We start from the raw sequence: 27,355 nt of genomic DNA on the forward strand, positions 1-27,355 counted from the left end.
AACAAATGAACACAGGAAGGAGAACCAGAGGCCAGCGGAAGCGACGGGAGGCGCAGAGGGAGACTGTCTCGGGGAAAGGCCCTTCCAGCTCCCGCCCCCAAAGCCAGACTCCCACCTGCTGATCCTTTCAGCACCTTTGGGTGCCCAGTGGCTCACGCCACCCCCCCCCCACTCAAGTTTGCAGCAAGGAAGGTCAGACACCTCTTCCCTTTTTTAACATTTATTTAAAACATTTATTAGCTGCCTGTCTGCCTTATGGAGCTCAATGCAACTTAAAAAGGTAAAGGTTTCCCTTGCTCGAAAGCCAGTCAAATGCGACTCTAGGAATGCGGGGCTCATCCCCGTTTCCAAGCCGAAGAGCCAGCGCTGTCCGAAGACGTTTCCGTGGTCATGTGGCCGGCATGACTAGACGCCAAGGCGCACGGAACGCTGTTACCTTCCCACCGAAGTGGTACCTATTTATCTACTTGCAATTTCTTGCTTTCGAACTGCTAGGTTGGCAAGAGCTGGGGCCGGAGACAGGAGCTCACTCCATTATGCAGCACTTGGGTCTCTAACTGCTGAACTACTGACCTTCCGGTCTGTAGCTCAGCGTCTTAACCACTTGAGCCACCGCCGCCCCTCAATGCAGCTTACAAACAGATAAAACACACAGAATAAAATATATTGAAAACATTAAAAAAAACCCCAAGTTTTAAAATCGCTGTTCAAGACTGCAGTCCTAAATAAAACCATCTTCAACTCCATAAAATGCAGTCCTAAATAAAACCACCTCCAACTGCCTCCTAACGATGAAAAGTGAGGGGCTCCCCCTGGAAAGGCCCCCTCTCTCGCGTACCCTGCCAGCCAGCTTTTCATGAGACCGACAGGAAGGCCTCGCCCTGTGATCTTCATTCCCAGGCTAGGGGAGAAGATGTCCTTCAGACAACCCTGTGCCCAACCATGAGGAGACTGACAACCGACAGGGCAGGATTTGAAGCCAGGTTTCTGGAGCTCACCTTTCTTCTCCAGAGGGACACACTGGCTTTTGGAGCACCATCTCTACCCCTTCTGCCTGCCCCTCAAATTAGATCTTGTCCATGGGAGCTTAAAGGGGCCTGGTCACATTGGCCTCACCCCCCCCCCCCCACGTGAATCGAAGTCAAAGCAGACAAAGAAGACAGCTAACACCTTCGGTGGGATCAACTAAAACATCACCCGTTGTGAGCAAGCTCCTGGGGGACAGAATTCTGCAGTCTAAACGGTGAGTAGGAAGGGAGAGAAAAGTACTGGTCATTACGCTGCACTAGGCTGGGAGCACCAGAGATCTCTCTCTAAAATCTGGATGGTCAAAGGTACTGTAAAATGTAAGCTCGTTCTAGAATTCTCACGGAGGCACCAAAGACACAGTTTGCTGAGGGCACTGAGAACCTGAGGCCAGCCCCAGGTGGGAAGGAAGCACAGGGTGCGATTGCCAAAGTGGAACAAAACCTCCATGCGTAAGCAGCGGACTATCTTTCCTCCTGCTCACCTAGCCTCTCCCTTCCCTCGTGCACTCTCCAGGATTTAGACTGCAAGCTCCTTGACCCTGGGCTCTGCCATGCCTCACGGACACTGAGGGTGCTGCGGCAATGCTTGAAATGTCTATTAACTTGCGCCAGCCAAGCTGCCTCCTTCCTGTGTGCGTTTGTAGCAGGGCGCCTCCGCTGAGACCCGCTGAGCTCGAGGGGCAATGCCTGCGGCTGACTATTCTCACCTTTCCTCTTTCCGGACACTGCGGCAGTCCATGAATAAGAGCAGCCTCAGGCCAGCGTGAACAGGACAGCTCAGAGGGACAACGGTCATAAAGTGACTTACCGAAGGGACCCAGCCTTAAGACAGAGACGGCCTTCCGAGAGCCAGGCTGGGCATTGCCTCTGACACAAGTCGGGTCAGAACTCCCGCAACCCAAATGTGTTTCTTCTGAAAGACAGACGCGAGGTTGAGGAACTAACATTCCCAAGAACGCCAGGTCCCAATTCGGCTCAAGAGTGCGAGGGGGGGGGGGGAGGTTCGGCCGTTCTTCCCATGCCGCGTCCTTGAGCCAAAACAGCCACCGCGGACCCATATTTGCCCTGCTGTGGGGCTTCATATGCTGCAGTCGTCGTACATGCAGCCCCACAGAGGGGCAAATATGCCCAGCCACATGACCATTTGGGCTCAGGAAAATATGGCAGAAAGGAAGGCTGAAATTGCTCCTCCTCCTGCCTGCATTCCTCAGCCGAATGGGGCCCTGGCACGCTCGGGGATGCCAGTCGCGATGTCACGCCTCTCTGTGCAAAGAACACAGACGGGGACCCGTGTCACACGGGATGTCCAGTTTGGCCCTTCGACAACTGCAGACAACCGAGAGGAGTCCTGGGGTGCCATCAGCCTGGATTGATTGTGGCAGAAGGTTTTGTGAACTATTTTGGGCACGAAATCTTTGTGGGGAGGGACTGTGGCTCAGTGGTAGCACATCTGCTGGCATGCAGAAGGTTCCTGGTTCAACCCCTGGCATCACCAGTTGAAGCAAAGGAGCAGGTGATGGGAAAGACCTCCTCCTGAGCCCCTGGGGAGCGGCTACCAGTCTGAGTGAATGACAGTCACCTTGGATAGACCGGAGGTCTGACTCAGTGTAAGGCAGATTCATGCGTTCGAATGCATGGCACGCACTCTCACACGCCACACAGGGACAGAGAAAACCCGCTAACGGTGGAGTCAAAGAGCAACGAAATGCAAGACGTACAAGCCCGTGGCACTGATAAGGCAGCTCCCCTCACCTACAAGATAAGCCAAACAACCGTTCGTGACAGCAGACCTTGGTGTCATTGCACAGGCTGTACCTGTCTGCTGTGAACACCCTCCACGCGTCAGATGAAGAGGGCTCGACGCGCAAACGCTTAGGCTGTGAAAGCAACTGGTTTTTAGAACACTCAGCGAATATCGTTGCAGTGCAGGGTAAAATCCACCCATGGAAGTCTACAGAGCGGGAGGCGCAGACTGCCTCACGCGGGAATGGAGTAGAGGATGGAAAGTCGGGAGGGGGCAGCTAATCCTCAGCGAGAGGTTACAGTTAGGTGGCTCAAGTGGTTAAGACGCTGAACTGCAGGCTCTGGAAGGTCAGTAGTTCAGCAGTTCGAGACCCGAGTGTGCCACATGACGGAGTGAGTTCCCGTCTCTAGTTCCAGCTCCTGCCAACCTAGCAGTTCGAAAGCAAGAAATTGCAAGTAGATAAATAGGTACCACTACAGTGGGAAGGTAACAGTGTTCCGTGCGCTACGGCGTTTAGTCATGCCGGTCACATGACCACGGAAATGTCTTCGGACAGTGCTGGCTCTTCGGCTTTGAAACGGAGATGAGCACCGCAACCCTAGAGTCGGATTCGACTGGCTTTCAAGCAAGGGAACCTTTACCTTTTTACCTGCCTTCTTCTGCGGAGGCAGCCCACAGCAAACTGGCATCGAGTGCCCTGAAGGAGGGCAGCGGGCAAAGCCGTCACTCCTGTCAGCAAGCAGGTGAGGGAGCAACGGCTTCATCCCCCTCCAAATCTGCTTCCCCTCTTTACCTTCCACTGCAGCAAGCTCTTGACAGGGCTGGGCTGGGGGCGGGAGCGGGGAGAGGAAGCAGCGCTCAGGCTGTCTCTTTAGTGAACTGCAGAAGCTAGAAAGAGTCAGACAAGGAAGTCCCGAGTGGGCCGGCTCCTAGAGGAGCAATAAAGAAAGAGACCCGTCTCAGATCTGCCAGAAAAGAGGCCCACGCTAAGACCCAGCCAATAATCCTTCACGTAGCTGGCTCCCAGCCACATGCGCTCACCGTGGGCCACTGAGACCCTGCTCGCAGGAGGACACATGCTGGGACCATAAACTCTCTTCAGTGATGATGAAAGGCCTGATAGAAATCACACCTGGTGCTTTGAGAGGAGCGCAGGGGAGAGAGAGAGAGACTCCCAACGGCACACCCTGGAAAGCCCGGCTGGAGCACACACGCCGTCCCACACGGACACCTCTCCGGAGTCCAGACTTTGGGGCCGATATGTGCAGACGACAGCATGAGATGCTACACTCCCCCCCCCCATCTGCCGAGAGTACCACCTCCTTTTTGGTTTGCAGCCACACTGGTCGAAATCCAAAACCAAACCATGACCCACGTGGCTCACACACGTGTCACTGTTGCCGATCCCAACAAAGGTGCTTGTGGGCTGTGGGCTGTTTTTGGACCCCTCACACATTTGTGACATGAACAGGTTAAGTAAATAAGCCACTTCTTTCAAATAGCGTCCCTTCATTTAGGTTTGTGGGTCGTTTGTAATGTCCATTCAAGAAAGGCCAAGGTGAAGGGTGTGGTCAAGCTGCAACCCACTCAGGGTGGGTTCTACCTCGTGGGAGTTTTCAAGGCAAGAAGTGAGCAGAGGTCCATCAGTGGCTATTAGCCACAAGGTATAGATAGGGGCTCTGGGGCAAGTGATGCTCTGTCTTCTTGGTGCTTGGGGGGGTCAACAGTGGGAGGGCTTCTAATGTCCAGCCCCACTGGTGGACCTCCTGATGGCCCCGGGTATTGCTGGCCACTGTGTGACACAGAGTGTTGGATTGGGTGGGCCACATTGGCCTGATCCAACATGGGCTTCTCTTAGGTTCTTAATATGGAGCAGAGGTGGCTTTGCCGCTGCCTTCCACTGCACAGCAACTGCTGTCACTCTCAGCGGTCTCCCGCACGGGGACCGGCCCTACTTAGCTTCTGAGCCCCGATGAGACCAGGCTAGTCTAGGCTCTTGGCTGCTACAGGAAAGAGGGCAGCCCGTGAGGAATTAACCCACTGCTTAACATTAAACTCATCATTACCACGGAAAACACCTCCCCATCAGTCATAAGGCAGAAGACCAAACACATGTCAATATGCTTCTTCATTTCAGTAGTCCATATCACAGCCATTCTCCAATGCCAGGAAAAAAAACTATGAAAACCACAGGCAGGGATCCTACAGCCTCAAGAAGCCCTTTACGTTGCTTGGAATTAATGACAGGACATTTGGGAGGACACTGACTCATGGGGCCACCTTACGTCAGAAGCCACTTGATGGCACTTGACTCCCAGGCACACTGCCACGACGAACGGAACTATATCATTAGAGAGAAAAGATCATCATCCAGCTACTCGATGGGCTAATCATCCATCTCCATAAGCAGCCAATCCAAAGGGTCTTTCAGCAAAGGCGCTCGCCAAACAAGCCCGCCAAAAAACGGATCAAGTGTCTTGGCAGGCACCGCTGGTTTGCTTTTAATATTAGAGCATCAGTCTGGTTAATAATGAAACGCGTCTCCCCAGGAGTCATAAAATGTGGCTACTGGAAAGCCTGACTACTGCTCAGAAACAGACCGTATGAACTCAAAGATCACCTGGTCACCACAAGACCCCAGTGCAGACTCCTCCCTTTTACCACTGCATCACACTGGCGTTCATCGTACTTGGGGGGGGGGCGGAGGAAAACAACCTGCACCCCCATCTTGTTTGTGCACCGGGGGCTTTGCAGCTGATTTCAACAGAGAGCCGAGAGGCAAAGCTGGGGGGGGGGGGACTCCCTGTCTCTCCCGCCCCGCCCCCCACACCCAGAACAAAGATTTCCAGGTCTGCATCTAAAAAGCACGGGGGTCTCTTTCCAGGGGCCAGGGCAGTGAGTGAGTCTTGGCCCACACCATGCCTGACCTCACAAGTGTAAGGAACATGATTCTAAGCCAAAGAGGCAGCCGGAATCTTAGGAGGCGGATTTTCATTTCATCAGCGACTTCCACCATGCAGCCACACGGATCCACGGCAGACGCGGCTGCCCCGTTCTCGGTTCAGCTAAGAAAAGTGCCGGGCTGATGCCGGAGGGTGCTCCCTGGGTGCAAAGGGCCCTTTCTGCTGATCTGGAACTGGACACTGCCCAGAGAAGGCCACAGGGCAGGATGAGTCAAGGGACCAGGATCTAGACTGGCTGCCCCAGCAGACAGTCATAAAGCCGCACGTTCCAGGGGTGAGGCGTTAATAAGCTATTTGTGGCTGGGAGGAGGAGGTTCGTAGCGGCGGCTGCCAAGGAAGGTACCCACAGCAGCCACAAAACAGGAATGGGTGACTGCCGGAGGTCACTGACGCACCTTCCAGGAAGAGGGGGACTCACACACTTGGCCCTCCCTCTGAACACCCACTGATATGAGCCACTCCGCACAGCTGACCGCAGCACTTGGCATCTAAAGAACGAGCCGGGAGCCAAGCCCGCCTGAGGATCCACCAGAAAAGCTCCCCTTTAACCCTCAGAAGATGAGGCAGGTAGGAAGGGAAGGCGCTTTCTGCATGTGCTCAAGAGGCTTTCGCCTGCATATCTCCCCCCCCCCCCCCGTGCTGTAGAAAAGCTATTCTGGGGTCGACTCAGAGGGCAGCTGCGCTGGTCCAGACAATCAGATCCAAATCCAGGAGCGCCTTAGAGGCCAACAAGATTTTCAGGGCACACGCTTTCGACAGTCCGGGGCCTCTGAACACGGGAGCTTTGGACTCTCGAAAGACTATGCCCCAAAACTCTGGCTGGACTCAGATCTGACTATTTATTCTGGGGGTAGAGATCTGCAACCCTTGGCTCAGGCCAGCTGCTCCTCTCCTGCCCCAGCCCGCCAGCCAGCAGCAGGCCTCTCCCTGGGAGTCCCTCCCTCTTGCACAGGACTGAGCTCAAAGACAAGCTGCCCGCCACCAGCCCCCGGGTGCCTGGCTCCCTCTCACTAAAGCCACAAGAGGGCTTTGGGGCCAACGAGGCTTCCTCCTCCAGCTCCTTTGGGTCCACAGCTGAAACAGTAAGCCCAGACATCCCCTCTCCCCCCATTCTGAAAGACGCCAGATTGGCCTCTACCAGGGCCAGGGCCTTCTCAGTGGTGGCTCCACACTGTTGGAATGAGCTCCCGGAAGACATCAGGGCCCTGTGGGACCTCTTACAGTTCCGCAGGGCCTGCAAATCGGAGCTCTTCCACCAGGCTTTCGATTAGGAGCCGCCACTGATTACATACTGTTAACATCTGAACAGCTAACATCTGAACTGTTAAGGCCCTCTTTGTTAACCTTTTGTTAACCGAAACAATAACAGCCAGTGTATTATGACCTTATGGGAGCTACCGCCATCAGTACTTTATCTGTTTTTATATGTATTTATGATTGCCATTTCTTTTTGAATACTATCTTATTGCATTGTCTCAATGCATCTGTGGTTTAGCGTATTCTAACCACTGTAAGCCGCCCTGAGCTTGCTATGCAAGGACAGCGGTATCTAAAAGGCCACTCTCCTTCCAGCGATCTGATTAATGCGGTCGCAGAACTCGCTGCCAGAGGAGCAGGAGGGCCATTCGCTCAGGTGGCTTCAAACGGAGAGCGGGCGGGCTGAAGAATTAGACAAGTTTTAAGCCCACCGGTAGCCATCAGGTGTCAGCTAGCTGCCATGTTTTGCTTGTTCCCTTCTCTGATCCTGGCTTGCTCGCTGCTCTGCCGCTTGCCGTAAACAGCGATAGGGAGACCGTGAGAACCAGTGCTGCCAGACTATGTTATCTGCCTGGCCTTGTGAAGGGGGGAGGGCTTGCGTTCCACCGCTGGTGTGAATCTTTTGGCTCTCATGAGGCACTGAGACTCTCCCGCTTATTACATATCCTCCAGCCGGGAGAATTCCCGCGCACGCTCGAATATCATTTGCTTAGCCATTTGCCTCATCCTGCTATATGTAGGGATGTTTCCGCCCCTTGGTTATTCCTAACAACAATCCTGTGGGTAGGGTACCAGTTTTGTAACCTAATAAAGCATAACGCTTCCTTGGAAATGTGTGTGGAGATTTACTGGCTGCAGAACCTGACACCCAGGGGAAAACAAAGAGACAGGTAAGGGGACCATCACTCCTCCACCTACCAGTTTCTGGGGCAACTGCGGGTAGCTCTGGGCTCCACTTGCAGACCCTTCATAGGCACCTGCCTGGCCACTGTGGGAAACAGGACACTGAGGGATCACCTCCCTTCCCATACGCCTGGCCACCCTGGAGGCACCTCTCTGGCTATGGCCAGGCCTGACGGAAGCCACGAGGATGGTGGCTGCCAAGATGATGGCGAGTAGTGTCGTGGTTAAGTGCATGGACTCTAATCTGGGAGAACCGGGTTCGATTCCCCACTCCTCCTCCCCTTGCACCTGCTGGATGACCTTGGGCCAGCTATAGTTCTGATAAGAGCTGTCCTTGAAAAAGAGCAGTTTCCGTCAGAGCTCTCTCAGCCCCGCCTACCTCCCAGGGTGTCTGTTGTGGGGCCTTTGTAAGCCGCTCTGAGACTCCTTTGGGTTGTGAAGGGCGGGGTATAAATCCAATCTCTTCTTCTTCTACCTGGGCAGGACAAACCCTGGCGAGCCGGAAGGAGTTCATGCAGCAGCAGCAGCTGCAGAGCAAGGCTCAGCTGCAGCTTCAGCCTCGGTAGCCATCTGTGACGGGGGCTCTTGGAGGAGACTCTGAGCAGGTCAGTTAGAGGGTCACTGGTAAGTCAGTGGCCTCAACGCCATTTGTTGTCCAACCTGTGAAACATGATGCTGGACTAGAGGGACCAGGGGATCAGTCCAGCAGGGCACCGCGCTTATGCCCCGAAGACCAGATGGACCTCCCCTTCCACCAGGCCTTTGGAGCTGCCACCACCTAATACTCCACCACCAACAATTAATAGCCATGTTGGCTGAACCGTGACCCACTGGTCCCTTAAATACTGCCCGTGCCAATCACCTGAGATAGCCAAAGAAGACCGAACAGCTGACCATAAACTGAGGATATTGCTAGCACTTGACTATGTTTGAGTTTTTAGCATTGTATGTATATTAATTTATGTGATTTTATGTACTGTACTGTTTGAATTTTACACTGTTGTAAGCTGCCCTGAGCCGGTCTAGGCTGGGGTAAAAATCTAATAAAATAAATACATAATAAATTGTGCCTACCCAGCAGTGCCCTCCTGACGGTCTTACTTCAAGCACCTTGATGGCCAACGGAAGAGCAAGACCCGCCCCGGTGCGGACCGGGAAGATGCTGTCAGGCTCTGCACCTGCTGTGCTTCATTCAGAGGGCTTCCCTAGCAAGAGCAGCAGACGGGGACCTGCTCCCCCAACCCCACTGCAAGCTGAGAAAGGAAGCGGGGAAGAGCTGCCTCACCCCACAGAATCCCACCTCTCTGCCCCACAAATCTTGGCTCACCTACACTGGCAGACGGGGCCTGTTTAACCTGCAAGCTGCTAAATAATGCTCCAGCTACATCAATGTATTTATAATTATGTCAGCTGACTTAATTACTAGTCGGTGTCATTTACAGCCCACCTTTCCTTACCAAGACTCAAGGTGGATTACAAAATATGACAGAGCAATTCCAACAGCGAAGATGTGCCACTGGCTAGCGGCAACAAAGAGGGGCACGGAAAGCTATTTGCGCGCCAACTAGACCGATCAGATAACTCAAAACAAAGCCAGGAGTCTCCTGGAACCTGGCAGCAGCAGCAGCAGGAGAAGGAGGAAGAGGAGGAGGAGGAGATTGGATGTATACCCCATGGCCTTTCACTACCCAAGGGAGTCTCAGAGCGGCTTACAAACTCCTTTCCCTTCCCCTCCCCACAACAGACACCCAGTGAGGGAGGCGGGGCGGGGAGAGCTCTGACAGAAATGGCTTTTTTTTCAAGAACAGCTGTGCCAGAACTACGGCTTGCCCAAAGTCATCCAGCAGGTGCACACGGAGGAGTGTGGAACCAAACCCGGTTCTCCCAGATTAGAGTCTGTGCATTTAACCACTACACCAAACTGGAAGGCTGCTAAACCACAGTTCCGAGTCCTGCAGTAATCCCTGGGCTGCCCAGTCCCTGCCAGCAGAGGGCGTGAGAAGACAGCACAAACAAAGGAGACTTGGCACACATACACAAACACACACACAGAGCCTCCCCCGCAAAGGCACCAACAGAACTCCCGGGGCTCGCCCGTCGTGCATACGTACTGCTTCATGGCTACTAGCTTGGAGTCCATGCTCTCCTGCTTGCCTTTCATCACCTGGACGTCCGTCAGCAGCTTGGTGACACTGTCCTGGCGAACGCGGATGTCCTCGTTCTTTATGCCAGAGACCTGAAAGGAAGGAGCAGACCGGTCACCTCCTGTGACCTTGCCCAGGGTTGCCGGAGCTCCTCTCTGCTCCCCCCTCTGCTGGCGACCTGTTCTTGGACCTCTCCTGTTCTCTCTCTCTGCACACTCTTGGGACAACCTCAGACATCGGGCTCTCAGGGACACCATCATGCGGAACGCGTGAACCCAGTGCCATTCGCCTCTGGATTTTCTTCCTTACTTATACATTACCACCCTGCCCTTTCTCCAAGTGCTGGGGGGGGGGGGGGGCTGCATAGTTCTCCCACTCCCAGTCTGCCCCCACAACCTCCCTGTGAGGCTGAGCAACAGTGACAGGCTCAAGGTCACCCAATAAGCTCCATGGCAGAGCAGGGATCTAGTTTTCAAAAAATATTTCTGCGGTGTTGTTATACACACCCTAACCCTCATCAAATTTCCACCTGGATATACCCCCACTGTCTCAAATTCAACAAATTCAAAAGGGGAACTTTTCACCTCCCCCCCTCCCCAACCACAACCCCAGACTTCCTTTCCTTGTCGACAGACGTGAGAAGTGCAAAACGTCACAGTCCCGCCTGCAGAAAAAGCACCACGTCTTTGCTTTGCCATCTCTTCCCTTCACTCCCCACGTCTGGTCTGTTTCCAAATCTTGTTACTTCACAGCTCTGCAAAAACGTGGACCTTCCCTCTTTCCCCGCCCCCCGGGGAAGAAGACGACACTGGCCAAGGCCCGTGTGGCTGCTGTGCACGGAGCCTGGAGCCAAAAGGACTGGGCAGCGGGTGGTGGGGAAGATGCCTCTCTGCCCGAGGGGCCTTGAAGGGCCGCTGCCAGTCAGAGGAGAGAAGGCTGACTGCGACAGGACCACACGTCTACTCCACGGGAGGCACCTTCATGTGCCCTGAACTTGGCCCCCTCGCACTCTCTGGCCACCCACTGGCACCATTTGGCTCCCTCACCTATATCCGGCACTTGCTGACAAGTGTATTCCCCACGTACCTTACTCCTCCCAATACTGACCTCCATGCCCTCCTGGACGCGGCACAAGCTCTTCCCTCCGGCCTTCAGAGCCACCCATGGCCTTGCCTCCTTACCCCTCTGTGTTCTCACATGGTGGCTGCTGCACACCCGCGGGTGACCTCTGCTCCTCCCAATCCATCCCCCTCAGGTCACAGACAGTCCCCTGCTCTGCCTTGACTCCCTTCCTGTCCCCTACCCCTGCAACTGCCTCCTCAGCACCTGCGCGATGCCCCCCCTCCTTTCTGGTCCCTCCCACCTCTCAAAGTCACCTTTTCAATAAAACAGTTGGCATAACCCTCAACCGAGACAGTGCCCCTGCAACAGGAAGAAATCCTGCTCTCCTGCTCCTCTGCGCTCTCCCTGCCATCGTCCTTCTGGCACAGGGTGTGCTCAGCCGCCGCCCAGCCACCAGGAGGCTGCTGGGAAGGCAAAGGCAGAATCTCTCTCCGGCACCCAGGAGGAAGCAGACCGCACAGAGTCCCCCACTCCCCCCGCAACCCACCCCCCAAGCGAGTGCCTTTCAACTGGAGCCAGACAGGATCCCGCCAGACTTACGTTTGTTACTTTCCGCTTGATGTTCTCCAGGAGATGCTCCTGGCCGCGGATGAAATAGGGATGCTGGAATTCAGTGTCGTCCTTCTCCGGCTTCACCAGACCACCCTGCTCAATGTGGATCACCTTTCGGAAACCGTCTGAAAGAGGGGGAAAGCAGAACACCTCAGCACCCGAAGCGTCTGCACGCGTGTGGGGCTGGGGCGGAGCAGCGAGTCTGCATTTCACAGCACATAAGAGCTTCCCCCCACCCAAGCTTTAAACTCCTCTCCTCTCGGAGACCGTCTAGCGCTCGCTTAGCTTCAGCCACCATTTCCCCAAAGCCCAAAGCAGCAGGCAGCTCTCCTGGTTGAGTAGGGGCATGAGCCGGGCTCCACGCCTGCTGCTCAGCTGCTGTCCTGGGGGCATGTCCGTGCTGTCTAAAGGAGATGAGGACAAAGAGAAGTCCCGGCAGGCACAGGACACCTGCTTGCCCCATCCTGCCCTGGCTGCACCCCGTGCCACCCCATCAGTGACTTCTGAGGGGGAAAGTACAGAGGCTTGTTAGGAACACACATCCCCGCCCCCCCGCCCCCCTTGGCAAAGAATGTACTTACACATGTTGAGCTGCCGAACGAAGCTGGCCATGTTGTTATGCTTGAAGTACTTTGGAAGCACCTCCTTGGCAAACTGGCCTTGGTCGAAGACGTGGAAGCTGCTCCCGCTCTGCAACAACAGCAACAGCACCCTGTCAGCAAGCTGCGGGGAAGGCTCTGGCCACAGGCCACCCCACCCACCGCCACAGGCCTGGGCACCCAGGGGCTAGAAGCAAGGGGCAGAGCTGGGTGGCTTCACTGGCAGCTGACATGGCCACTGGACACGAACTGCCGTGTGTGTGTGTGTGGGGGGGTGCAGGCACACACGTGTTGCTGTGACCACTATCACCCAACTGGAGGCTTCTGAATCCCTCTGACATGCACCTGAACTGGAACTGTTGTCATACTGCCGCCTTGGTTGCCATGGGGGGGGGGGGCATGTAAAGGTTTCCACCTACGTGGCTCCCCAATGACAAGTTTAGCAAGCCACGCAAGTGGGAAATAATAAAGTAGATAAATCCAAAAACGATTTACTTAAAGCTATGATCCTAGCGACTCATGCGGTAATAGCGTATGGATGGAAAGATGCCTTAAAATGGACTTTGGAAAGACGGAACAGGTACTTACATGAATTGATTTAGTCAGATATTTCATTGATAATAAAATAGGATAAGACATGGAAAGACAAAGGGTTGGAGATAGGGAAGAAATGGTTTGGGTATATAAGATGGGTAAGAGAAAAGGTAAAGGTAAAGGTTTCCCTTGCTCGAAAGCAAGTCGAGTCCGACTCTAGGGTTGCGGTGCTCATCTCTGTTTCAAAGCTGAAGAGCCAGCACTGTCCGAAGATGATTCCGTGGTCATGCGGCCGGCATGACTAAACACCAAGGTACCTTCCCACCGAAGTGGTACCTATTTATCTACTTGCAATTTCTTGCTTTCGAACTAATAACGATGTATTGATAAAACTCTATGGTTACAGATATAATAATATGGTTCTTCTGGTCGCTCGTGAAAGGGGGGGAGGGAATAATAAAGGGGAAAATTGATGTATTTGATGTTTGGTTATGCAAACTTGATGAAAGGATTATGAATGGATATGAAATGTAAGACATCAATACAAATAAAAAATGTAATTAATTATTTTTTTTAAAAAAAAGCAAGCCACGCACGTGACCCCCAAATTCTTGGGCAACACAGCATATGCTGAATCCAACACAGCAGTTGCAGCTGTGCGGTCGTTTACTCAGATCCAGACTGCTTCTTCCTAGGAGAAGCCACGACATGTTGAAGTGCCCCAATTTGAACGTCACAACAAAGTACAGCTTCTTCCAAGCAACTTTCCAACCTCTGCTGTTTGCATGAAGAGAAAAAGGGGGGGGATATGAACTCCAGGATGAGCCAGGATGATCCTTCCCAAGAAGAAGAGAAGAAGAAGAGAAGAGATTGGATTTATACCCCATGGCCCTTCATACCCAAGGGAGTCTCAGAGCGGCTTACAAACTCCGTTTCCCTCCCCCTCCCCACAACAGACAGACACCCTGGGAGGTAGGCGGGGCTGAGAGAGCTCTTGACAGAAACGGCTCTTTTTCAAGGACAGCTCTTATCAGAACTACGGCTTGCCCAAGGTCATCTAGCCAGGTGCAAGGGGAGGAGGAGTGGGGAATCAAACCCGGTTCTCCCAGATGAGAGTCCGCGCACTTTAACCACTACACCAAACTGGCTCTCAGAAGAAGCCAGAGTTCACTTGCAAAATCTGAACACCGGGCCTCTGGCTCTCCTCTAGGGACTCTTCTCTGGAGTGCTCCAGCCAAAGACCTTCAAACTCTGCGAGCCTTTGGGGATATGTTTAACTATTCTTTAAAAAAACGGAACGGCTTTGCTTAAGACAGTTAATAAATAACCTATCAATCTCCACTCCTCCCCGGCCTCTCCAAGGCTTGCCCCACTGAAATTAGATTTGCCTGAAGACCAGAAACTGTCCGGCAGGAGCAGGATTCCAGCCCCTTGGCACGAAAAACGAAACAGGCAGCCGTTTTACTGAGCAAGATGTCATTACTTTTCTGGCTCACGGGGCAGGAATTTTATTGTCCAAATATAATGGTGTCTACAGGAGAGAAAGAGAAAGAAAATATTTTCAATCTGGCAGAGCGATACGAGAGAAATGAACTCCCTCTCTCTCTTTTTTTACAACCCGGATTTTCCTTTTTTTCAGGGCAAGAAAAAAAGCTTTGCCACTGAGTCATCTTCCTGTCAAGACAATTCCATATGCTGGGAGCACAAACACAGCTGATACCAATACTAGGTGGGAACCAAACCAGACCAGATTGCTGCACGAAAATTAAGTCTGCGAGCTCTAAAGAGACACAGTGACATTTGGGACCACCCATAAGCAGAAAAAGGAATGAGGGGAGCTTGCTGACCACCCAGGACTGGCTCCTATTTAGCCTGGCACCTCTGAAAGGCTGCCAGTGGCAGGGATTCAGCAGCAACAGCCACATATGCTAGGCAATGGCTGGCACAGCCTGTGTTTGGCACAAGACCCAGACAGAACCCAAAGCCCTCTAGCCTCTAATAGCCCTTGCCAAGCTGCCTCAGGCAACAGCTGCAGGCTTAGCTAGACGAAAGTCAAGGACCATGGGAGCTTCACTGCCTTCAGGAGGGAAAACATCAACATATTAAGCACCCACCTAAGAAGAAGAGGAGAGATTGGATTCATACCCAGCCCTTCACTACCCAGAGGAGTCTCAGAGCGGCTCACAGTCTCCTTTCCATTCCCTTCCCCGCAACGGACACCCTGTGAGGTCGGCGGGGCTGAGAGAGCTCTTTTGAGGACTGCTCTTTTTCAAGAACAGCTGTGTCAGAACTATGGCTTGCCCAAGGTCATCCAGCAGGTGCAAGTGGAGGAGGAATGGGGAATCAAACCCGGTTCTCCCAGATTAGAGTCCACGCACCTAACCACTACATCAAATTGGCTCTAAATTACACGCCAACCAAAAGTTTAAACCACACAAGACCTTTCCACCAACAAAAGCCCGCATGAAGACAAGTTTACATTCAGAAAGAGACAACAGGGAAGTCTAGGGCCACTGCTGCTGCAGGCCAAAGCTATGAGACTTTGGCTTAGTTTGATCCTGGCCATCCTGGCCATCCTGGCCCTATAACTTTCCAGGTAAGTTAAAGACCAACTGAGCAAGTTGCTATCATTTTGGGGAGCTTTCAGCTGCAATGCTTTCAAGGGTGTCCCTTGCTTGAGACACCCACTAGGGAGCACCATCAATAATGATGTTCCGGCCCTGCAAGGCAGCTGCCTGAACTCTCCAGATGCTCCAGCACATGTTTGTAAATGCCAATATTCCACCAAGGTCTTCCAGCACACTACGTCTGTACTTATTTATCGAATTTATATCCCACTTCCTCTCCCCTGAATGGGTATTGCCCACTTTCCTGGAACATGGGGAACAGAAGAGGCACAGGAACCACTAAATGAGTATCACTGGCCTAGAAACACATATTGGATTATGAGAAGGGATGGACTCACAAGCCCTCCTTGTTCCTTCGGATTGATCACCGGGAGGTAAGAACATTTGGGGCTGTCCTAAGTCTCCACTCAGTGACATTGGCCCTTTCTATAGCTCCCCAGAGTTATTAAAAACAAACTGGGTAACAACTGCTGACACCAGTAACTATCTCCCGCTAAACAGAGTTGTAGATGAAGCACTCCGCATATGTGTTGCTATTCTGAGGTTCCACCTAGCTGCTACACCTCCTGCTTCACTCCTAAAAGCTAGTACAACAAGAAGAAGATATCGGATTTATACCCCACCCTTCACAACCCAAAGGAGTCTCAGAGCGGCTTACAAACTGCTTTCCCCCCCCCTCCCCACAACGGACAGCCTGTGAGGTAGGCAGGGCTGAAAGAGCTCTGACAGAAACGGCTCTTTTTCAAGAACAGCTGTGCCAGAACTATGGCTTGCCCAAGGTCATCCAGCAGGTGCAAGTGGAGGAGGAGTGGGGAATCAAACCTGGTTCTCCCAGATTAGAGTCCGCGCACTGAACCACTACACCAAACTGGCGAGGGAGATCTATTGCTGCTTTGTAGTTTGGAGCCTTCATACTTCAGGGATGGTGGTCTTATCTGCTGCTCCTCCCTGTTACCACACTTCAAATAGCAAGATCAAACAGGCAGATATGTTTCCAGAGATGGTACATCCAAAATATAAATTCAAAATTTAATAACTGGATAAAAAGAATACACATGGTCTGTTCAAGTATCAGGCTGAGCAAGGATACAAAGAAAAGGTGAAAACACACATCTTCTCACCTTTCTACTTATTTTAGTGAAATTGTTGCTTGGACAAGCTAATAAAACTTGAAGTTGCAGCTCTTAGACAAGTTCAGCACTACTTTAGTTCTCCTGGATGGGACTTTCCCCCAGTTGTCCCTTGACACCGAGACAAGAATGGAGTCCTGCTCCCCAGTTAAAAGCAAGGCACAACAGAAGAGTAAGAATTTCTTTTGTGCCTAGAAAATTTATAGTCTTTCTGCACTCCTCTGTCCATCTTCCTTTTATCACTTCAGTCTTCTCAGCTTTGTGGCTCTAGGTGTGAATCTTATGAGTGGGACCCTGGACTGGGGTGAATCCAAGCTGGGGTGAATCCGTATTTCTTGGCACTGGCTTCTTCTTGTGCTGGGTGTGTGTGTGACTCAGTTTGGTGTAGTGGTTAAGTGCGTGGACTCTAATCTGGGAGAACCGGGTTTAATTCCCCACTCCTCCACACTCCTCCACTTGCACCTGCTGGTTGACCTTGGGCAAGCCATAGTTCTGGCACAGCTTTCTGGGGAAAGACCTTGTGCTCTGTTCGGCTCTATCAACAATCATATCAAGGCACAGTCTGTCGTTCAAGTTTGGATTCCCACCTATCCCAGAATCAGCCAGAAGAGCAGCTCACAATGAGGGCTGGAGCAGCTGGGACTGCTCTGTCTGCAGGGAAGTCTTCCCCAGCATGAGTCTCCTTACTCCCTCTTCCGCTGGAAGAAGGCTCTGCCATTAGGAGGAGGGATTCCAGCCTGCTTTTTAACTTCTGCAAAGAAGGCTCCGAGAGCTGAACCCCAGGACTCTCTCTTGAATAAATGCAAAGGTGGCAGGAGGGAGTGTGGCACGCTTCCATTCAAGTACCAATTTGTTCAAAGGAACACAAAACTAATTACCTATAATTACACCTGAGGTAGACTAATTCTCTAATTGTGCCACAGCATATGATCTAGTATACGGCAGCAAAGTGAAGTTAGCTTCAAACCCCCAGTATATTACAAGTGGGAATAAAAGAAAATGTGTTTCACTTCCCACAGGCCTCAAGGATGCTCTGCCAAAATAGTCTACTGAAAAACCAGCAAAGCCAGACCCAACCACCCTCAGGAGCGCCCCATTCTGGCAAGATGGGAGGAGCACACACGGATTTATCTGCTGGTCAAAGCTGTGAAGAAGACGAGGAGATTGGATTTATACCCCGCCCTTCACTACCCAAAGGTGTCTCAGAGTGGCTTACAAACACCTTTCCCTCCCCCTCCCCTGTGAGGTAGGTGGGGCTGAGAGAGCTCTTGACAGAAACTGCTCTTTTTTCAAGAGCAGCTCTTATCAGAACTACGGCTTGCCCAAGGTCATCCAGCCAGGTGCAAGTGGAGGAGTGGGGAATCAAACCCGGTTCTCCGAGATTAGAGTCCGCGCACTTGACCACTACACTAAACTGGCTTCACACTCAGATTCTTCCTTTAAGAATCCTCTGACTGACCACCACAGTCAGCCTTCGGAAGTGAAGCTCATGGGGGAGAGATACTAGGAAGGAATATTAACCAGGAAGGAATATTAACCAGCCGGGGGGTGGGGGGAGCCACATGAAAAGCTTGAGTTGCAGAAGTGCGAAAGGCAGCTTGCGCAGTCCTAAGCTGTGCACATGAGTGGCCTCTCATGAACACCGGAAGCCCCGCTCCGCAGCAAACTGGAGCCACGCAGGGGCTTGCACTGCCCGCTACCCAGTTTAAGATTACAGCAGTTCTACTCTGCTCAGGATGTGAGCTGCTCAACTCAGTAGGGAAAAAAATTACAGCAAACATTACTGCCCACTGCCCCCCCAACATCAATTGTAGAACAAACCTGGAGATATGCTCCCAGAAACGGACATATTGACAGCCCATGCAAATCCTGCTTCTGAGTGTTACTCAGGGGAGCCGTAACATTGCTGGGAATCTTGACAGCTTCAGATGGAACCAAGTAAGGCGGGAAGATAACGGAAATGCCCCATGTGCAGACCTTAAGCAGCATTTCCCAAAGGGGTCTGGGAGCGCACCTACCCTTCACAGAGCAGACAGAGGAGGGGTTAGAAAGTGGCAAGGGGCCATGGAACGAATGAGGAGTGGGGTGGGTGACGGCGGTTAGAGGGAATGAGAAAGCAGGACAATGAGGAGATCGACAGCAACAACCACAAACCAAAGATTCAGGTGGGGTAGCCGTGTTGGCCTGAAGCAACGGAACAAAGAGTGAGTCCAGTGGCACCTTTAAGACCAACAAAGCTTTATTCTGGGCATAAGCTTTTGTGCACACGAAAGCTTATAGCCAGAATTAAACTTTGTTGGCCTCAGAGGTGCCACTGGGTTCAAACTTTGAAACACACAAAGTTGGGAAGACTAAAGCGATTGAAGGAAAACTATTCCTCTGGAAAGCCATCCCAAAAGCGGTAGGGGAGAAAAAGAGCTTATAAAAATACTCCGGACTCCAGAAAGGGTGTTCTTTTTTGAGCAGCTCTTCAGATGTGCATAAAACATGGCAGACTAAGCTTTCACCAAGGGACTTCCACCTAGTCCAGGAGACAGTGGGGAGGAGTCCCAGCCCGGAGCTCCAAGGTGATGACCAACGCAAACCAATTGCAACTTCAAGTCATGCTGGCCTGCCCTAAACTTCAGCCTCACTTCGGGACTTCGGAGCACCTGGTGTAGAGACAGAAGTCTGTGTGTTTTCACCTGTTTTCTTTCTTCCCTGGGTAAGCCTGGATTGCTTGCATACAGTATGTGTATTCTTTCCATTCCTTGATTAAACTTCCTTACATTCTGAATGCTCTAAGCCTGATCACTGGGAAAACATCCCGTCTGCTGAGCCGTGCTCTCTGAATTGCAGCATTGGGAAGGGGCAGCAGAGAAGCTCTCCATCCCTGGAGCCCAAGAACTGTAGAGGGCAATGCGGTGGCAGACCGTTCTCACGCTAGCTGGCAGGAGGACACTCCTGGGGGAGGCACAGCAACTCAGTGGGGGGGGGCTGACTTAAGGGAGGGTTTACGGGATTGCCATGTTAGTGGGAAGCAATGGACTGCTAGGAATCTAGGCCTGGCAAGCAAGCACTCTGTACCAGCCTATTTGCTCAAAAGAACTTCCTAGATGGTGGCGGCTACAAGCATGGACAGCTTCAAGAGGGGACTGGATAAACATATAGAGCAGAGGTCCATCAGGGGCTATTAGCCACAAGGTAGAGATAGGAACTCACAGGCTGGGGCAGGTGATGCACTGTACTCTTGGTGCTTGGCGGGGGGGGGAGGGGCAACAGTGGGAGGGCTTCTGGTGAGTTTTTGTGGAAGATGTATGGATCCTTTTGATGTGATAACCCACCCTGATGGGTAGCTTATACTTTTTTTATAACTGCCATCAAGTTGGCCAAGGCCAATTTTCCCTACCTTTTCTAATTTGAACTATAGCTCATGAACCAAGTGACCCATTTCAAATTTTGAAGCACTGTTGGGAAGCTGATAAATCATTTGGAAGATATTGCTTCCAGGGTCTTGTTTTGGTTTCCAAAATACAGGTCAAAGCCTTGCAACAAATTAAGCACTGAAGATGATTCTTCTAGGACTGGAATTATCCCACCATCTTGGGGTTTGGAGTTTTGGCTATCACCGAGCACTTTATGTGATTTAGGATGGGTTTTTAAATTGCATAATATGTTTTTAAAATGTATATACAGTGTTATTTTTGTATTGTGGTTTTACTGTTGCAAGTCTATTTTGCCCTGTAAGCCGCCCTGAGCCCTATGGGGGAGGGCGGGGTATAAATCTGAATAATAAATAATAAATAAATAAATATGTTCTTAGACAGCTTCCCAATGCAGAACATGTTGGCTCTGAATGCATGTTTCAAATTCACACCTCTCTGGCAGAGGAACACAGATCTGTAACAAGCTCAGCACACAGTAGATGCGTATTCTTTACATGCATCAACCTTGACCCTGACAATACCACACAGGTGACAGGATGGCAAAATGCAGTGGCCACTCAAGATACTTTACCACCCAAGACTGCTGCTACCCTACTACATCCACCCTTGTCCTCAACTCAGCACAGGGAACCGGAGCAGCGATGTGCGTTGTCCAGAAGATTTTCCAACTCACGTTTAACTTTTCCTTACTTCTCCCAAAATACTAGCATTCAAGGGCATCCAATGATGCTGATAGACAGTAAGTTCAGGAAGGAAAAAAGGAAATACTTCTTACACAGCAAGTGATTAAAGTGTGGAATTTGCTGCCAGAGGATGTAGAGATGGCCAGAGGCACAGACAGATTTAAAAGAGGATTAGACAAGATTCACGGAGGATCAGATGCTACTAGCCATGGTGACTGAAGGGAGCCTCCATGTTGAGAGGTAGTAGCCCTCTGAGTCCCAGTGACAGGCAGTAACACCAAGGGAAGGCTTCGGCCTGTTGTTGGCCCTCCAGAGAAACTGGTTGGCACTGCGTGGGACAGGATGCTGGACTAGATGGACCCTCACTGGTCTGAGCCAGCAGGGCTCCTCTTACGTTCTCAAGTGGTGTAAATATTTAAATTGTGTCAGCAAAACAAGGTAAATACATCATGGACAAGCACTGGGGTTTGTCCATGCTTCATAGCTCACACTTAGCTCATCTAAGACAACTGATCTGCAGCACAACAACCTGGACAACTATAGGTAAGCTGTATTTTACATATATGAGGAGCCAGCAATTTCCCACCTCACATCCTGCACCAGAGCAGCAAATACTTCTCAATTCTTCACTCTACCGCGTCCCTGTAAACCCAGCACGGGCAAGCGCTGTGTGTCCTATAAAGCTTAGGGGACTCTGACGAGACTTATTCCTTCCACGACCAAAATCATGGCTGAATGGTCATGAGAGGGAGGAGTCCTGTGAGAGCTCGGGAAGCCCTATAGGGTAGGCAAGGCAGCAGCCTATAAACGTGATGCATTAAAAAGAAGGGTTCAAAGAAGTATACATGTGAGAGCCACAATTAATCAGCATTATAGCGTGCTTACTGCTGAGGGGGCACTTTTCTGAAGTGGACAGAGAAAGAACACCAAGGCTTCTTGAAGGCATGGATTGCAGCCTCTCTAAACTTTCCGAAATCACAGGAAAACAAATTTGGTTTTCTTGCTTCCAAACCATTCAGAGGGGACACAGAAACACCTCTGTAGTATCCAAAGACAATCTGGACATCAAGTTTTGGTAAAGTTACAGTCAAATGGTACAAATTCTTCTCTTGCTCACTTGTGCTCAAGATAGGTAGAATTTGGAAACTCCACGCAGAGGCATTCAGCGCCACACTTTCCTTCTTGCTTCTAGCTCAGTCATACAAACTACTTTGACTTACTGTGTGTAATTCTGGTCACCACACCTCAGAAAGGATATTATAGCATTGGAAAAATATGCAGAAAAGGGCAACTAGAACGATAAAAGAAACAATTTCCCTATGAAAAAGGTTAAAGCGCTTGGGGCTCTTTAGCTTGGAGAAACGACAGCTGAGGGGTGACATGATCGAGGTTTATAATTATGCATGGGATAGAGCAGGTAGAGAAAGAGGTACTTTTCTCCCTTTCTCACAATACAAGAACTCGTGGGCACTCCATGAAACTGCTGAGCGGTCGGGTTAGAACGGATAAGAGGAAGTACTTCTTCACCCAAAGAGTGATTAACACTTGGAATTCACTGCCACAGGAAGTGGTGGTGGCTACAAGCATGGACGGCTTCAAAAGGGAATTAGATAAGCATATGGAGCAGAGGTCCATCAGTGGCTATTAGCCACAAGGTATAGATGGATTTCAATCCTAAAAGAAATCAACCCTGACTGTTCCCTGGAAGGCCAGATAATGAATCTGAAGCTCAAATACTTTGGCCACCCAAAGAGAAGGGAGCAATCACTGGAGAAGACCCTGATGGTGGGAAAGATTGAAGGTCAAAGAAGACGGGGACGGCAAAGGATGAGATGGTTAGACAGTGTCATAGATGCAACGAACATGAAATTGAGCCAACTTCAGAGGACGGTGGAAGACAGGAAGGCCTGGCGTGATCTGGTCCATGGGGTCGCGAAGAGTCGGACTCGACTGTGCGACTGAACAACAACAACAATAACAAAATGGAAACTCTCAGTCTGGGGCAAGTGATGCTTTGTATTCTTGGTGCTTAGGGGGGCACCAGTGGGAGGGCTTCTGGCCACTGTGTGACACAGAGTGTTGGACTGGATGGGCCATTGGCCTGATCCAACATTGGCTTCTCTTATGTACATAAGTGGAGCCGCATCCTTCCACATTTAGCACGTACATTAGGAAGCAGCAGTGTGGGGATCAACGCACCCAAAACTAAGGAAAACGTAAGTAGCAGCACTGACAGCTGCCATGGCCTCCTCTCACTAAGCAATCTGTTCTGCTCCTTCTAGCACCCCACTGCCATGTCATTGGCTTTGCTACATTCCCAGGCATTTAGAACTCCCATCAGCAGAGCTCCACAAGTCAATCAAGCAAGCTGCAAGAGACTCCAGATTCCTGGACAAAAATATCAACTTTTTTGAACATGGGTAAACCCAACAGTATAAATCCTGAATTTTTACAGAGGTTCTATTTAGTAAAGAGGTGGTGGGCGGGGGCAAGAGAGAACTAGTGCTATTTATGGGACAGCTGCCCAGTGGTGGTGATGGAAAGTGCCTTCGAGTCTCAGCCCACTCACGGTGACTACATATTACAGTAAAGTACTTCCCATTCTCAAAACCCCAGTACAGTTGGTCTCAAAAAAGTGGTAGCAACAAGTATCACCAAGTCACAGTAAAAGGCAACTCCAAACATGAGAAAACTTACAGTGAGGCACTCACATCCCTGCATGGGACTGAAGTCAACAGTGACATGCCCACAGGTTCCCTCCATCAGTTCCACAGCTGATATGAAGGTAACATTACCTAGGTAAACTTAGCACGATATATAGCAGGCCACACTGACTTTTGGTACCACAAGAACAGTGTAATCAAGCAAATTCAGACCATCTCCTAGGAAACAACCCCCAATGGTTAGCAAAGCTAGAGACTACAAGGAGAAACTACAGAATGTCTGGGATGGCGCTTATGTCTGGAAACACCTGGCACTGCAGAAGACTATAGTAGCATCTCTTGCTAAAGTGATGCCACAAAGAAGCAGCAAAAAACAGTGGTTGAGCTCCTGCCTGCAGGATTTATAGCCAGACGAGAAAGTGGTGGAAGAGTCTGGCATTAATCAGAACAGAGGAAACAGAAAAGGGTCAGGCAGTGAAGGGGGACAGTTGAGGTGCAAGACCAGGGAGGTCAGGGTGGCTCTGATAAGCACTGTTGAAGAAGGAGGCAACGAGAGGGGTGGGGGGAATGAAAGTGTGTGTGAGAGAGAAAGGGATGAAACACCACAGATTCCAGGAGGCTAGTTTCACAAGCCCCATGCAATAAGCACAAAGAGGAGCCATGCAGCACGTTAAAGGTTAGGCTGCATAAACTTCCATGGATTACAGCTCACTTGCATCAGACAAGGCGGCCACCGATCCACAGACGTTTACACTAGGATAAAAAAAGCTGTTGCTTTCAGGTGCCTCAGAAATCCTGAGCAGGCACTACCAAGGCAATCTCCAGGTACCAAGAGCCTTCCCAACATCAGACTGGGGAACAAAACTGTGTGGCAAAATTTATGCTACAAACACATGTGTCTTTGTAATGCCACCAGATTCCTTTTTGCTATTTCAGCTGCAGCTGGCTAGCAAGGCTACTTTCTCCCAGCCACTTACAGGACTCGGAGTGCGGCCTAAGGAGCACATTGGGCCAGACCAGATCAGTCTCCTGCTCTGTCAACATTTCAGACAGCCCGTTGGCCCTGAGGGCCAACAAACAGGGCATGGAGGCCAAGGCCCTGGCTTTGCCTCCTAGCACTGGGATTCAGAGGTTTGCCGCCTCTGAACATGGAGGTTCCCCCTTGAGATGTAATGGCTAGATGGCCCCTCTCCTCCATGAACCTGTTTCAAAATCCTCCGTGCTTCTAAGGTAAAGGTACAGGTTTCCCCTGCTCGAAAGCCAGTCGAATCCTACTCTAGGGGGCGGTGCTCATCTCCGTTTCCAAGCCGAAGAGCCAACGCTGTCCAAAGACTTCTCATGGTCATGTGGCCGGCAAGACTAAACACCGAGGCGCACGGAACGCTATTACCTTCCCACTGAAGTGGTACCTGTTTACCTACTTGCAACTTCTTGCTTTCGAACTGCTAGGTTGGCTTGTAGCTACCGCTAAATCCACCTGCAGCAGATCCCCCAATTTAATCACTTATTGAGTAAGAATGGTATCTCTTTCCTTTCTTGAATCACCAACCGTTTTCACTTTTGCTTTCAAATTTACTTATATATTTAAGAGAAGGAAAGGTCTACCCCCACCCAGTGTTCCCTCTAAGTTGAGTTAGTGTGAGCTGGCTCACAGTTTCTTAGCCTCCGGCTCACACATTTTTGCCTTGGCTTGGGAAGGATGGCTCCAGAGAAAACTAATTTAAGCAGTAGCCAAATCACTCACTCACAACTTTCATGCTGGTAGCTCACAAAGTAGAATTTTTGCTCACAAGACTCCATATCTTAGAGTAGGGGTGTCCAACATGTGGCCCGGGGGGCTGGATCAGGCCCCTGGAAAACTTCCATCAGGCCCACAGTGGAACTGGCCATCTCCTGTTTCCAGTTCTGCTGCTGCTGCTGCATCATAGCTTGCTTCGCCAGACTTCCTTAATCACTCAGCCATTTCATGTTTCAACCTGGGTCCTAGACTCAGGACTCTGAGCATGGGGTTTCTGTGGTGAATGTCGATAAATCAAAAGTAGTTTTGCAGCTTACAGAGCTAATGTCTTAAGCATGTTTTTTATTTTAAGTAAAAAAAACCAAACCCTTTGTGTTTGTGTGTCCTTTATAAAGTTTATATCTCGGCTGCCTGGCATTACATTTTATGACACACATGGCCCGGCCGGACAAGGTCTCATTTATGTCAGATCCGGCCCTCATCACAAATGAGTTTGTGGCGCCCTCTTATTTGGGAGGACTGGTTTTCACTTTATATGTGTTCTTTGCTTTTTTAAGCTGGGTATTTTCTGCTGCCACCAGGAATTTAAGGATTTCCAAACCTTCTCTCCCTTGCTGTTGGTAATGTGACCCAGAGTCTGGGCTTTTCAGGGATCTATGTGGTCCTGAGGAAAGATAGAACTGAATTCTGGGATAAACTTGAACAAAAGATGATTTATTGAAATAAGAACAAAATATGAGGTTGGTTATTCTGTAACTGTTTGGGAAATAAGGGACTTGTAAATATGTCTGTCAAAGGCATCACACCCACTGCCCTGTTGACATTAAGATCCCACTCTGACAGGGATCTCACGCATAGGCATCATCATCATCAAGTTTATTGTATTAGCCATTGGCCATAACAAAGCATAAATACAGACACAATCCTTATACATCACATTAAGTTATCCCTTCACTAACTTGCGCTGAATCCTAACCTTAATCTTATCTTTTTTGCCGCCAAAGCAAACAGGGACATTCTGCTGGTAACATATACGTCCATATCAGAGAGCAAAAAACCAACCAACTCCTGTTTTGAGAATCCATTGTGCAAAGGTAAAATAGGGTATATAAATCTCTGCCTAAGTGATTCGTACCATGAGCATCTCAGTAAATAGTGCTCAATATCATCCACTTCACCCAAACCACATTGGCAGATTCTTAAGGCAAGAGGTAAACCCATAAAATGACCAACACAGACCATTGAAGGAATGGCATGGAATCTGAGGGCTGTAAATGCCCTTCTTAGGTCAAGATTGGTTAATTTCTCTAAATAGCCAGTCCTACAGTGATCTCTTTTAAAGATCTTAAACAGAGGGGCCGTTCGGCAACTTGCCGCTGCATGAAGGTTCAAATGGCCATTCTTATGAAATACCCATTCCTTCAATTTGGACTTTTGATTATCATTGTCCGCTAAACCCATTAGGTCATCCGTAATTGAGTATTCCTGTAGGATAGAAGACAGATAATTTAAATTTTTGGAAGATTTCAACAATAATCCAAAACTTTGGACCCCTAGGATACCCTGGGGTCATTCCTGACATTTCCTCCAGTAGGAAAGAATTCTTACATTTGCCCTGGCTTTCAGCGATGCCATGCCCAATTCTATCCTCATCAGCGCCACAGGTGAACCTTTAGGCAAAACCAAAATCCGTCTCATGAAATAGTTTTGCACAGTTTCAATCAGGGTTAGCATCGACTCATTCCAACCCCAAATCTCTACCCCATACAACATCTCACGCATAGGCAGCCACACAGGCTAACCTCTTGGTAATTTTAACTTCCTTCCAGATCTTTAGAGTCTCACTTTTGAAGACATATATACTGCGTTCTAAATTCTTTATTTTCCACAGAAACACTGTCAGCTCACTCACTGACTATTGACTCCAACTCAAAACTCCGCTTTCTCTAACTGACTTCCATAACTGACTTTTCTATAACTCACTGACACTCCACACAGATCCACTTCAAGAACTCCTCCCACACCCTCTCATCCTCCAATCACCCCACACCTGTCTCCCTCAAGCACTCTACGCTGCAGTCACTGCACTGCAACCAAACATTTAAAGAGACACACACACTCTTAAAACAAAGAATCATTACAGAGCTCAACACCTCTGGCTCAGAGGGAGCATTGCCCCCCCACCCCATATACTTGGATAAGAGCCTCTCCCAGGCAGACCCCCCCCCCAGTCTCCCTCCCCC

At 50.5% G+C, this 27,355-nt stretch overlaps 1 protein-coding gene across 1 annotated transcript in view; it reads right to left on the bottom strand.

Moving 5' to 3' along the window:
- Positions 1–27,355, bottom strand: part of HSF1 (heat shock transcription factor 1) — a 59,959-nt gene that overhangs the window by 31,129 nt on the left and 1,475 nt on the right. The window contains exons 2-4 of the mRNA XM_015418502.1: positions 12,295–12,403; positions 11,702–11,838; positions 10,007–10,131 (exon numbers count right to left, since the gene is read on the bottom strand). Of these exons, the coding sequence (XP_015273988.1) occupies positions 10,007–10,131; positions 11,702–11,838; positions 12,295–12,403 (371 nt within the window). The remainder of the gene's footprint in view (positions 1–10,006; positions 10,132–11,701; positions 11,839–12,294; positions 12,404–27,355) is intronic.

The sequence above is a fragment of the Gekko japonicus genome, unplaced genomic scaffold, assembly GCF_001447785.1.
Source record: "Gekko japonicus isolate JY-2015 unplaced genomic scaffold, Gekko_japonicus_V1.1 scaffold275, whole genome shotgun sequence".
Lineage (NCBI taxonomy): Eukaryota > Metazoa > Chordata > Lepidosauria > Squamata > Gekkonidae > Gekko > Gekko japonicus.